This window comes from Mytilus edulis, chromosome 1 (assembly GCF_963676685.1).
Source record: "Mytilus edulis chromosome 1, xbMytEdul2.2, whole genome shotgun sequence".
Lineage (NCBI taxonomy): Eukaryota > Metazoa > Mollusca > Bivalvia > Mytilida > Mytilidae > Mytilus > Mytilus edulis.
The window spans coordinates 28477990-28492677 of record NC_092344.1 but is presented as its reverse complement, the minus strand read 5'-3'; the positions used below and the strand labels follow the sequence as shown (position 1 = coordinate 28492677).

The following is a 14688-nucleotide window of genomic DNA, read 5'->3' as shown; positions in this document are numbered from 1 at the left end:
CTGTACAAAGACACTTAAAAATGAATGCCTAACATGAACCAGAAGTCCCATGGTGGCTATCAAAATTATTTATTGAACAGGATCCCATTTATTTACTATGATTTTCAATGCGTTTCAATGGGGCAAATAATTGGGTCCCCGTTCCTGTCAGAGAACATGTTTTGAACACTTCAATCTGCAATTGTAAGCTTATTTTTAAACTTTCATGGATGAAAAATGGCTAAAGACTTCAAAATTCAATAAGTAAAACAAAGTTGTCATTATTTTTAAAATTCGAATTAAACTTTTAAATTTAATTGAAATTGAAATTTATGAAATTTAAAAAAGTTTGTTTTTCAATTTAAAGTTTAAAAGAGGGACACAGAAAGGTCATTTTGTTTGTATTCATACACTTGTAAGTTAAAATGGAGGTATTTTTTTTTAAATATCAGCAAACAGTATAAGAAAAGAGCCACCCGGCAAGAATTAACAAATGTGTTATATAGGATCAGGGGACAATTAAAGATGGAAAATATGGTCTTATTTTTTTCCAGTATCTTATTTCTGGGACATGGAAAAAGAAAAAAAAAAACATAGTTTCAGTTTAAGGTTTTTAAATACATTTTACATAAATTGTGACTATTAAATAAATCATTTGAGGCCAGCCATTTGTGTCATGAAAGTTGTGTGCGAATCCAGGTCACATTTATTTAGAGCTGCATCACACAAATAACAAGATTATTGTGTTTACTCAGAAACTTTTGACAGGGGTTTCTAATTTTCCAATTGTTTTAAAGAAGATATTTAAGGGGTAGGGCTATATCTTATAAAAACAATTTAGACTGAATGTGCAACAATTTTTGACTCCCTTTTAAAGATTTTGATGGTCTTTAAAAGTGGTGAGTCTACATACAATGATAGTTTACTTCCAAAAGGATAATGGACAACATCTACAAAGATGTGTAGTTGTTTATGACGTTATGTCTAAAAATGCTACAGTTGTATATACAATCTTGACAAAAACCATGCCGTTGGTCAAGATAGAATGCCAGATACAGTTCAGTATATGACGGACTCACTAACTAGTCAATACCGTAACAAAACAATATTAAAATGTTGACGGATCATATGGAAGATTTGGGTGTTTATGGTCGGTAGAGTTACCATGATTTGGGATACGGCAAAGGCCCTTGCGATCACTTAGAGGCAAGTATTAAACGAGAAGCCGATATTGCAATACGTCAAGGCAACTGCTTAATTCAAAATACAAAGGTCGAAACAAGCAGCAGAGAGTGGGTTCAAGATTAAATATTTATATTTTAATCAGATCAATGGATATGCTTGCAACGAGGCATCAATATATGGAACATTTACCCTGCATGTTGTAGTCCCAACAAGTTCATCCACTTTTTGGACAAGAGATATGTTTTGCTATTATGACGATTGCCTTACAGATGTTGAAACGAGTATATATGGATGAGAAGAACATTTGATACATAATAGACAACACAATATCAATATAAATTTATAGTTAGCAAGTTAACTTGCTGTACAGGTTAGGACTGCCTTCATCTGTATACGTAGTTACGATACTGCGGTTAGGTAATTAAAGATGCATATTTGAAAATAAAAATAAATTAATTCGTTGCATCGGAAAACAAACCGGTATTACCGAAAAAATATTCCACTGGGATTTTCGATATCACAAAATAGCAAAAATATTTACTAAATATTACCATCCGTATATGACAGCATTTGAAAATGTCAATCAACATACAGCCATCTTATACGTTCAGGTTTTTCACGTGCAAACCTTTAAACAGACTTATTCAGAACGGATATATATACAACATTTTTTCAGGTCATTATAGTTGACATATTTTTTGTTGTTGACATGGAACGTACATTTTATGTACTTCACATCTGTTATCTTTTCTTAAAATGTCCCGTACCACGTCGGAAAAAATGACAGTTGTTATCGTATAGTTCGTTTCTGTATGTGTAACATTGTCGGTTTTTTTTTGTTGCACTGAAGTGATTCTGTTGTTTTGTTGTTTTCTTCTTATAATTGGTGTGTTTCTCTCGGATTTAGTTTGAAATCCGGATTTGTTTTCTCTTAATCGATGTATGACTTTCGATCAGCGGTATGCTACTGTTGCCTTTATTTAAGATGGTGTGATACTAAGGCCCCAGCCAGAGACATTGTGCTTGACTTTCATATGATGGAGACATGATTTTTTAAACAGGTTAACTGAGGTCTGTAGCTGGCATGTCAGTTGTTGCTAGTAGTTCTTGTAAATTGATGTAACATTGTCATTTTACTAATTTCTTCTTCTGTCACCTATATATTTTGACATCGAACTCGGTATTCTTTTTCACTCAGGTTTACTGTGCTTATTGCTATGTACGTGTTTATTCTACTTTAGCTAAATGCATAAGGGGGGATTTAAACCTCACAAAATATGTCTAACTCCGCTGCGTGTTTGAGCAAGTCCCAACCAAAAGTGTCTTGCCTGTATTAGTCTCGTATGTTTCTTAAAGTTTGGTTCATTGATATTGATCAGAGTATAGTCTGACTTTATTTCTCTCTAAACTAGTGTACAATTTTGTTAAGGGACAAGCTGAAGCCGTGTGCGGGAGTTTCTCGCTGTGTTGAAGACCCATCTTCGGCCTTCTACTGTGTTATGGTCATTAGTCGGGTATGTCTCTTTGACACATTCCCAATTTTAATTATCAGTTTTATCTAAGAAGATGCTGTGTACTTTGCTCAACAGCATGGTATAAAATTAGTAATGTCATGAGAAAACATATAGTAATAAAAGAGCATGCTGGCTCCTATAACAAAAAGCTACATTGTATCGAAATACTTAATTTTCTTTTATGATAAATTGGCACATTCTTCTGTTTGTTTTTTTAAATGAATTAGTTTCATAAAGCTACCAATTAAACAAGCATATTCCACTACTTATTTAAATATCTTACTCTTTTCTAGAGTCTCTGGTACTTTTGCACAAACTCAAGTGTTGAATTTTATTCCCACACAGAATTTTATCACATACTATGCAAAACAAATGACCCTTACATAAATAATAAAATGTAGTACGCTTGCATATTTTACCATAAATTGCTACATAACACAACTCCACGAAGCAAGTCGCGGTGGATCTTCTGTTGATGAAATACATATTTTTAGCTAGCATATTACAAGTAATGTTTTGAGTAATGGAAGTTTCGCCAGATTCATTGTCTGTATAGCAGAGACCGCTAGCGTTTCTTTGGTCTGCAGTTCCATTCTGTAGATACAACTGAAACTTATCCATATTTTGTCCAACTGTAAATTATAATCAAATGATAACAATAGGAAAGTTATACCAAACATGACAAAGAAACAGGTACTGGAAAACAATCTTGTTTTGCAGATAGCTCTAACTATTAGGACCATCAACACGTGAAAAAAGAGTCTCCATTCGCTGTGCATAAGCTGCTTTTTAGAACACAAAGTAATTGTATAGTGTAATTTTTTTTATGGTCTGTTATTACAGTAAGAAATGTTCAAGAAATTCATGTATTTTAAATGATTCGATAGGACCCGACAACTTCTTCTGGTTCGATATATTTGCAAAAAAGTAACCCCTTAGAAGCAGTAGGTCAATATAAAGGATTATCAATTCTATTTCCTCTAAAATTAAAACTTACTTTTGATTTTTTAACATTGCACACCACCATTCCCCATGTGTAATTATAATTGGTTTGAATATACATTGAACGACAAAATTACTTCCTATGTGACGTTAACATTTTCTAACGCCAAACACGCAAAACAATGAATGTGTTTTTTTAATTTGATAGATGCTTTTTGTTCTTTTTTGTAAATGTTTGTTTGTTCTGAAATTGTAACACAGTGATGCCTTATCTAACCATGTTTTGACTATTTTACCGGTTGTGCATGTTTTGTTCACTCATCATTGAATAAATAATGGAATTTAATGCGACTGACATACAAGTGAGAGGTTTAGCGTTATAAAACCAGGTTCAATCCATCATTTTCTAGATAAGATTATGTCTGTATCAAGTCCGGAATATGGCAGTTGTTGTCCATTCGTTTGATGTGTTTTATCATTTGATTTTGCCATTTCATTAGGGACTTTCCGTTTTGAATTTTCCTCGGAATTCAGTATCTTTATGATTTTACTTTTTACTCATATATTGGATGAAAAAAACACCATCACCTCGACACTCTCATATTGTGTACACAAATATTCTTATTTGACAATATGTTGATACCCTTAATTTGAGAAAAGCCAACGAAATATGAAAAAATCGCTTCTTTTTTGTTCGTATCATGACCCGACTCTGTAATGAAAGTAGACATACTTGCGAGCTCGTGACCTTGTAATGGTTACTTGGTCTTATGCATGTGTATACTGTAACAATTTTAATACAAAGCCTTTTGTGTTATCGATCTGAATATTTGAATATAAATGTGCGATCTACAAAAACATTCAAAATGTATTGTTGGTTTTTTTTCACATTTAGTTTTCGTTTGAACATGTGAGAGTCGAGATATTATATATAAACACAATAAATTACAGTAACTTAGACATTGCTTACATTGTAATTTCAGCATCTTACCCGATTCACAGCGAAGGAACAATATTTACATACATTTGAATTTTAAGAAGGTTCGCTACTAAGTGTCAAAATAACAATCATTTTATTACACTAATATAACTGATAGAGGATTATTAAAGGAACCAAAACAGCACAAATAAAGTATAGGTTGTTTTCGAGATATTAGCCATTGAAATATTGGCGGGAAAATGTTCTCTCTGGATTTTTCATAGTTTTATCATTGAGAAGTTTAAGTTCTCAAAAACTATTAAAAAATTACAAAGATTTTATAAGACTTTTACAGATGGCTTACAATTATACAGGTAAAAGATTTATAAAAAGAAAAATGAGGGTCAATAGGCAAAATGTTTTATTGCATTCAAATGGATAAAACCAGAGGATTCCGAAAATCTGACAAAAATTCTTCAACATGACAAGTGAACATCCTTAATTTCTTTAATCTTTATCCTTCAATACAATGAGATTACACGAAAGTGTCTTATAACTCGTAGAATGATTCAATGAATAAGGTGCTCTATAAAGGCAACAATAGTATACCGCTGTTCAAAACTCATAAATCCATGGACAAAAAACAAAATCGGGGTAACAAACTAAAACCGAGGGAAACGCATTAAATATAAGAGAACAACGACACAACACTGAAATGTAACACACACAGAAACTGACCAAGCATCAGACAAAATCCCACGAGAATAACATATATAAAATCAAAACCAAATACATGAATTTGGGATAGACAAGTACCGTGACACGTCTTATCGCAATGTGAATTTACACTCAAAAATAAGAGAAAACAAACGACGCAACGTTAAAATGTAACACACACAGAAACGAACAATAATATAACAATGGCCATATTCTTGACTTGGTACAGCACATTTTTAAAGGAAAAAATGGTGGGTTGAACCTGGTTTTGTGGCATGCAAAACCTCGCACTTTAATGGCAATGTTAAATATAACATTGAAATGACAACATAATATTACAGGACTACAATACAAATAAATAGGTGAACGTATAAGACAAAGAAACACATTATTAATAGATAACAAAAAGAGTCAGGTTTAAAATTCAATACGCCAAAAACGCGCCTCGTCTCATTGTCCACAATTATCGCATTTTTTATCATGACATATATTCACATTTTCAAAACACATAGGCTGATTCATCGTTGTTCTCATTGGAGTAATGTTTTTTCATCAATAATAATGTAAAATAGTCTTGGTTTGGGGGAGAAAGTACTGGTTTTGTTTATATTCAAGATGAAATTAGGGAATGACAATTTACTTTCTATTGTGTGTTTCTTCGCTGAATTTACGACATTTGTATATCAATAGCTCATATTTTCTTCACTTTGACTATGATGTTTTACATGCTTAATTAAGAGTCTTTGTTTGGACTCCGCTATTATTGCCTTTACTGAACATTTCAATTTTTCAGTTTTACGTTAAATTTTTGCCTTGTTTTATTTCAGTTATATATATCTAACCTCTTCTCCAAGAAGGTATCTGCTGTTTTGTGTTCTTATGTGCAGTTTCTTATTCAATAATTATAGTAAGACCTTTGTCATAAATTTAGCAATTTTATCGATTAATTGAGGCTCATTTAGTCATATAGGCTTTATTTTTCTCCGTGATATTTTCATTTTCAAAAGTACTTTTTGAATATTAGAATTAAAATTTAAAACTTATTCGAAAACTGAATTTACGTATTAATCAGTAACTGTTGTTCTGTATTAGCTAAATGTATACATGGCAAGTTCTGAGATACATGCAATAGTACAACAGTATGCATGAACAGTTTATTATGAATTTTAAATCATTTGGTAATAATCTTTAATCTCATGGCTTTAGCTTTTAATATTTGTACTTATTGATCTATAGCCGGCTTTTGAATGGATAAGCTTGAGTGTTTTTAAAAAAGATCCTCGGTGGCAGAGTTTTTTTTATATAGTGGAATTAGTTATCAAAGGTACCAGGATGAGTATCGTATCAGTAGACTGTAAATACGGCAGTTGTAAGTTCGAATCTTGCACTTGACAGGAGGGTTCGACTCCAATCCTTATTGACCATGATTGTAAGTTTTTCTACCTAGGAATGTTTTTCTCTTTTTGCTATCCAGCTCCTACTACCTATAAAACTAACCGCCATAATAATAACATTAGAATTAAAAGTGGCGTTAAACACAAATCAATCAAGACAACTAAATAATCTTGAAACTTTAAGTACTAAGTCATTTCGTAACTTTTTTATCAGTTTATATTAGTCGAAAAAAAGTAAAATCACAAAAATACTAAACTCCAAGGATTATTCAAAACGGAAAGTCCCTCATCAAATGGCAAAATCAAAAGCTCAATCACATCAAACGAATGGATAACAACTGTCATATCCTTGACTTTGTACAGGCATATTCTTATGTCGAAAATGGTGGAAAGAACCTGGTTTATCGGTAGCTAAACCTCTCACTTGTATGAAAGGTGCATCAAATTCCAACATTAATTAATGTGCAACTGAAAACAATGTGTAAAACTTTATTTCCGACAGACCATTGATTTTCATAAACAAGTTACTTTCTTTTTTTTATAGAATAAAATGTCAGATAAATCAAAATTGTATTTTAAAACCTTTTAACCGTTTTTCTTTTAAGTGGTTAGTATTCAGAACTGTTTTTTTAAATAAAGTTCCCACACGACGCTTCGAAACTGTGAACTTTGAAAGACATTGTAAGAAACTATCATGAAATTGATTTAGGAAAATTAGCTCTCATTGTGCATGATTCCAGTACATAATAAGTATAAATATTTGAAATACCCATACTAATGTTAAAAGGATAGTAATTCCTGAGAAATCAAATACAAATGCATTTGCTCTTGAAACATGTACGCGTATACTTTTCATTCAAAATATACTGATCTATTATTACTTACAATGTTCTCGGTAGTATATCACCATGTTTGTCATATGGGCAACTGCTGGAAGTTGAAGACCCCACCATGCATATTTTTGATTTGCATCTGTAGCGGAACATCCGTCAGACCATTTATTAGTTGCAGGTCCTTCTATTGCACGATTTGCGTAATAACTTGTATAATTTGTGCTTTGTATTGCTACTCCCTGCGGTGCAAGATTTACTGTAACGCAATGGTACAAATATATTATGGTAGTTTAGTGGTTTTTTTTTACATTGATTTGATGTAGGCCAATAGTTTTTCTTACTTGAGAACAGTTAACTATTCGTTTCCATTTTGTATCGTTACCTTTGACACAATTGAAACAATTGAACTGTTTTCGGTAAGTTTTTGTAGCCCAGGCACTTTGTGGTTAGATAGACTATAGACCAGTAAGGGATACGGTTATCATTCAAATCTGTCATGTGACTTCCATTACCACGTGACAAAAATGTATGCATCGTCATTTACAACACATGTAGAGCAAACGAATGAAAAAGTTGATTATATACTGCACAAAATATTTGGGAAATTAAAATCAAATAAGTTGATCACCCTCCCTCAGTCGTACGGGTATCAAGATTACCTACTGACGGAACATATTTTTTTTGTGTAAAACCCTACAGAATGAATTATGAAAGTGCCTGGAATTTTTTAATAGAACAGGGATACAGGTGCGCCTTCTATGTGGTAAATGACTTCAAAAAAGCGTGCGTAAATGAAGATTTTTTGTCGGTGAAAGAACATGATTCCAGAAATGACGTATTGTATAACACATTTAACAAAATTTGACTAGACATAATAAGTGGCAATCTTATGTTATCGTTCTAACTACTATACAACCCACTTAGCAAAACGAAACTGTCTTCTTCTTGTTATTTTGTTTTGTTTTTTACACGTTTGAGTAATGTATATGTATAACGGGATATCACATTCTTATTTTACTATGTTCACCGAGCCCGTTAATTCAACTCTGGGTAAACTGATTGCCCCTCAAAATAAGATTATCAACACTGTTGTTAAACATTTGAATATTGTTGTTCTTAGGGACGACATCAAAAGTTCAATGTAGGATAAAAAAAAACTTAAATCATATAGTTTTTTCACTGACACTCCTACCAATAAGGATTAAATAAAATCGATGTCAATGAAACAAAACTTGCAGCAATTTTGACCCCCACCCTAAACTATTTGAATAAAGTTTTGTATCCTTCATTTTTTTTTATGTCGTCCCTTATCGGTAAATAAAAAACAAACTTTACATTATTGTTATACACATACATTTTTTATGAAGTACATTGACGGTTCAACAATTTGTCGATACATATATTTCGGAATTGCACAAGTTCATGTTTCCTCTTACTGTTAATAATGCCTTTACACAAAATACATCGATTGGGTGTTAGATGTGCACTGATTGATACATTTGTTTTACATGCGTGGTTTATTATTAGTTTTTATTGGTTTAAACTAGCTTTTGGTTAACTAATAACTACCAAAAGTCGTAACAAATGTACATAAACATCAAAATATGGTATAGATGGTTTTAAGCTTGATTGTGTTTTGTCTGTGAGTTGTTCTTTTTTGTTGTTGATGTTTTATTTCAGATGGGTCTGTGGTTTGTATTTGTCGGCGTATCGAATTGTGAACTTCAATTGATTTATTGTTAAACGTCAAGGATATATTTTGATAAATCAACCACACATCCATAAAATACTAAAACTGACTTAAAAAGGACAACATATAAATAAGTCCTTATAAATAAATTAAGATGTGGTATGATTGTTAGTTATACACTCTCAACAAAAGACCAAACTACATAAACATTGACTACTACAGGTCACCACACAGCCTTCAACAATCATCAACGCCCATAGAAAAATATAAAAAGCCCCGAAATGACAACGGGAAAATAATTCAAATGCGACACTTATGGCCGGGTTTGTGAACAAAAGTTCCTACTAACGATTAATATGATATACGAGGTTTAAATCTTTCATGTCTATTAAGCTCGTGCCAACATATTCAGAAAGTTTTAATACCTGCCAGTGTAACAATAAATCGTGGATAAAGTGTAAGATAATTATGACAAAAACATGTCCATAAATGTGTCTTCTGGTAAGTTTTGATTTCATGTATCCTCTTTTAATCTCAGTCAATGGATTGAAGTTTGAACAAAACGAGAAAGACAGCATAGTATTTATTTAGTTTGCTTTATATATGCAAATGTATTGCCAGGTGCATGTCTATTTGTTATTGATACAGATTTTTTAAATATAGTATAACAGTCACTTACTTTGCGCTGCAACCGCCACGAAAAAAGTCTCAGTGATAATTGAAAATATTGCAATCTTTAAAATCATCTAAAATGAAATGACTATTGAAAATACTTTTTTTTATATTTATTTCAATATTTCGAGTGATAGTAAAATTTACTTCACATGATTTGTCATCATATTTTAACACAAATTATATAACTGGTATAACCACGGGTGTCATTCGGTTTATCGAGATAAATGGTCGTGAAAGAATATCTAACGGCGGTCAAGTATTGAGAGACGATCGTGAAAGTTCTGGTAACGGATCGTGAAAGACATTTAATCGAGAAGACATATGAAAGGTCAATACATATTTTAATTTAATAAATTACACAGACAAATTCACGACAAAATAAAACTGTCTGTCAAAATGGTTCAACATTATGATCCGTATGTGAGAATATCCAGTTTTAAAAGTACATAGTTATTACAAAACAACAAAAGGCAGATTGCTTCTCGACATTTCAATGACATAAAAAATGTAAACAAACATGATTTTTCACAAATTTGACTAGAAAAACTACTTTAATACGAATAAGGATATTCTATTTGAATTAATCAAATGGTTCTTATAGTTATTTTGTATAAACCTAATCTGAAACTTGGTAAATAAAGAACTATTTACACAAAATTGATTTTTCGGATCGTGAAAGATCACGTACCGCATTTTTCAAGATCGTGAAAAGGATCGTGAAAGATCTGATGCTACGAAGACGTTCAAATTAGTCTTCAATTATATCATAATTAATATTTGTTATTGGTATTGAGAAAAGCTATATAGGTCAACATCCTCAATAGGTTTAAGCACTTTAAAGTATTAATATTTTCAAAAATTGAAATGTAAAATAGTTGGATGATTGTAGGATAACGCTTTTTATTGTCATTTGAAGTACTCACTTATCACGAGTTATAGGATACCCACATTTTGTATATTAGATCCTATAAACTACATGTCCAGTGGCTGATCCAGGGGGGGGGGGGGTCGTAGAGGGCGTACCTTTGCTTGGACTGTTTGTCATGTGATTCGCTATGGTTGAGTTTACCAGTGCGTCCCTCGGTCATTTTGAAATTCAAATTACAGTAACACATTGCTTAGGCTGAGAATGACAACCATGGTACCTTCAAAGCAACACAGGATTGAGCCAAAACGTATAGTAGTGACTTCTATTTCATAATTCAGTCAAACAGAAAGTTATACTCTATTACACTGTCATGAAAAAAAAATCCACAGCAATATTATTTACCTACGAAAACTTGTTTTACCCTAAACGCCCCAGTCTATTTTAGAATAACATGATAGCTGAATAATGATCCCCAGTCAGTATCAGCTCTATAGATAGGTGTAAAGTCTAAGGTACGAACCATTTGATTTGAGGAGGCAGTCTAAGGTATCTGAGAAAAATAATCTGACTCCGATTTTTGCATTAATTTTTTTAAACTTTTTTGCTATTAGAAACGAAAATTTCCCACAGAATTATTTAGCATTAAATGAACATGATGAATAAAAAAACAGGCGTATTTTTATTTTAGGTCGGGGGTTTGCATGTCTGACCGGAATGTCTGTTTCGCCGAACTGATATATTGAATACTTTTTTCAAGACAAGACTGCAACCTGACTGCTGAGAGTGGCTTTTATGTCTCCATTTGTCGACGGTCATTCATAAATTCGTCGTCATTTCAGACTCATTCGTAGCCTTTGGTTGATTTTGGAACCCCTCACCTCCCTTGATTTTATTGAGTGAATTATATCAACCAAACATTAAGATAAAAATTGGTTGTTTGACTTTTTTAACTCGTGTCGGTCGTATTGTAAATTTCATCGAATAGCCCGGCGTATTTCTTGTTTACAACAAGAAATCTGTGAGGTTATGCTAACTTAACATACAACAAACGAGAATTTTCCATGTCTATTTTTTACTGACAATCCAAGTCCCAAATCAAATATATCAGTACATAGCTTTGGATCCATATTATCATTTTATTATAGACAATCAATAGGGAGAATACAGCATAAAAATGTCCAACCCTCACACTTTACAGCAACTATAGAATATACATGCCCCACGTCAGGAACCGTTTAAAAAGTGCATTTTACACTTTCTTTTTTTTTATAGTCCAAAAAAGGTCCAACAAATCCCCTTTCTAAATTCCTGGATCCGTCCCTGATGTCCGTCATACAGGATTCACCTGACCCCGAATTTGCCTCATTTCATGGATGAAGATTCAGTCCGTATCGCGGATTCGTTAAGCTTTAGGATAAATGTCTGTTGTTATGATTGTAAGGTGTACATTTTCGACTTCTGCAAGGTTTCATATAACATCGAGCTCATTATCATGCATCATTCGGCAATGTTCGTTTTATGTTGTTAAGCCTTTTGGATATATACCTGCATGTTTGCTATAGCGCCATGGTATTTCGTGTATGGTGTACATGTCTGTCTGAATGTTCCATATATGACCATGATGACGTCAATTGTATTTGATATATTGAATGATAGTAAGATGTCTATGTCTGGCTGTCGGTCAGGGTTCATATACTTTTGACCTTATGTTCCGAATCAATTGGCCAAGCATAACTTTTACATTTGTCATTTTCTAAGGCATCGTAAGGATCGGAACACATATATTTGGTCTACGGGATATTTGTAGAGATCTGTATGTCATGGTTCATCTGTTCTTGCACTCTTTTTATGAACCATTTACAATCCTAATTTAAAAAAAAGAAGATGTGGTATGATTGCCAAAGAGACTACTATCCACAAGAGACCAAAATGACACAGACATTAACAACTATAGGTCACCGTACGGCCTTCAACAATGAGCAAAGCCCATACCGCATAGTCAGCTATAAAAGGCCCCGATATGACTATGTAAAACAATTCAAACGAGAATACTAACGGCCTTATTTGTCTAAAAAAAATGAACGAAAAATAAATATGTAACACATAAACAAACGACAACCACTGAATTACAGGCTCCTGACTTTGGACAGGCACATACATGTATATAAATAATGTGGCGGGGTTAAACATGTTGGCGGGGTTAAACATGTTAGCGGGATCCCAACCCACCCCCTAATCTGAGACAGTGGTATAACAGTACAACATAAGAACGAACTATAAAAATCAATTGGAAAGGCTTAACTCATCAGATGGACAAAAATACATTAAGCACATTAAGCGCATTTGACACTTCTATTAAAACCCTTGATATTATATACGTTCAAAAAAATTACTATCATAACTAAAGCAGACGATATTTACTCAAATTACTCATGAAAGATGCTGTTTTGCTGAAAGTTTTTGTTTGATGGATATCATTTTGGTTTAAACGTTGCATATCCATATTATTGGCTAAATAGTGTCGGTCTGCCTGAATTGCACTTGACCGATTCTCAGAGCTGAATCTTTCAAACTTATTTAGACACGTTTTTAGTTGTTTTGTTTTTTAACTTTCGAGGTAAAGTGTTGAATAGATAAAAATAATAGCTTTAATTTTCTTCCTCATCAAAATAGTAACAGGCTTCAACCAGTTGCAGGTTTATCAAATGGTAAAAAAAATATTGATTTCTGATTACTAGTAATAAGTCTGGTCACGCATTATCTTTCACGATCAAAATAATGCGTTGCCTGATCTTTCACGATCAAGTTTGATGGATATTCAACAAATTCAAGGTTTTCATATACAAATTAATGCTTTTAAGGGAAGAACATACCTTAATTTTGCTGTACTATCATATACACCAAAGATTAAATTTCAAATATATCACGATAAACTGAAATATGACCATTATAGGTACAAAAAGCGTGTTATTTGTAATTAATTTCATAGACATGCATTGCGCCTTTTGTGTTTTTTCATAAAGTACTGCATATATTCTTTATCTTATTTCACAGTTATGTTGAGGAAGTTTAACCATTTTGACAGACATATTTTTTTGTTCGGATTTGTTCTGCGTTTTGAAAATTAAGCGATTTTTTCAAAGATTCTGACCTAAAATTTTCATTAAATGTCTTTCACGATCCGTTACCAGAACTTTCACGATCGTCTCTCAATACTTGACCGCCGTTAGATATTCTTTCACGACCATTTCTCTCGATAAACCGAATGACACCCGTGATAACCAGTGGAGTAAGAACTCCCTTTATATAGGCTTTGTTTCGATCAATTAGTTTCATATCTTTTTGGTAATGTTTTGTTAACTGTTATTGGTCTACTGCAAATCTAAGTGTTTGACCACAAATCAATCATAAAAATAAATTTGCTTATCTGTATTAAAGATTACCTCTTGAAGCTATGGTTTTCATAAGTTAAATAAATGATAGGATCGAGGTCAACATTAATGGGTTTGCAGAATAGACCAATAACAGGGAAAGATCTAGATTTGAAACAAAGAAGAAAAAACATTGTGAAGCAGGAATACAATCTTTTTGTCTGACTTTTTACAACTTTCGTAGGTAAAACTAACAACATACGATGTCTCGAACGCCTCCGTTTCTCCCGAATTATGTCCGACAGCTATCAGATAGTAAACACAATATAAAGGATCAGACCTGGACTTCCATACGGTTTGATCCGATATCGAGACTGCAGAATCTGTCACGACATTATTTCGATTGCAAAACGACTAGAAAAATGTGTCTGAGTTTTCAAAGTATCTAATTGCTGGGAATGCTTGGCTGACCTATCAAACCATTTCAGATCCAAAGAAAAAGTTTTTTGTATATCTTATTCTGATTTTTTAGGCCATATTTCTTGGACTTATAAGTCCGTAATATGTATGGTTGGTGATTTATTAAGATTTCATACAGATC

At 32.6% G+C, this 14688-nt stretch overlaps 1 protein-coding gene across 1 annotated transcript in view; it reads right to left on the bottom strand.

The window, feature by feature from the left end:
- The window catches only part of LOC139497715 (uncharacterized), a 36287-nt gene extending 28264 nt beyond the window's left edge, over nucleotides 1–8023 (bottom strand). Inside the window, exons 1-3 of the mRNA XM_071286285.1 lie at nucleotides 7960–8023; nucleotides 7536–7739; nucleotides 3098–3310 (exon numbers count right to left, since the gene is read on the bottom strand). Coding sequence (XP_071142386.1) covers nucleotides 3098–3310; nucleotides 7536–7739; nucleotides 7960–8023 — 481 coding nt within the window. The remainder of the gene's footprint in view (nucleotides 1–3097; nucleotides 3311–7535; nucleotides 7740–7959) is intronic.
- Between the last annotated feature and the right edge of the window lie 6665 nt (nucleotides 8024–14688).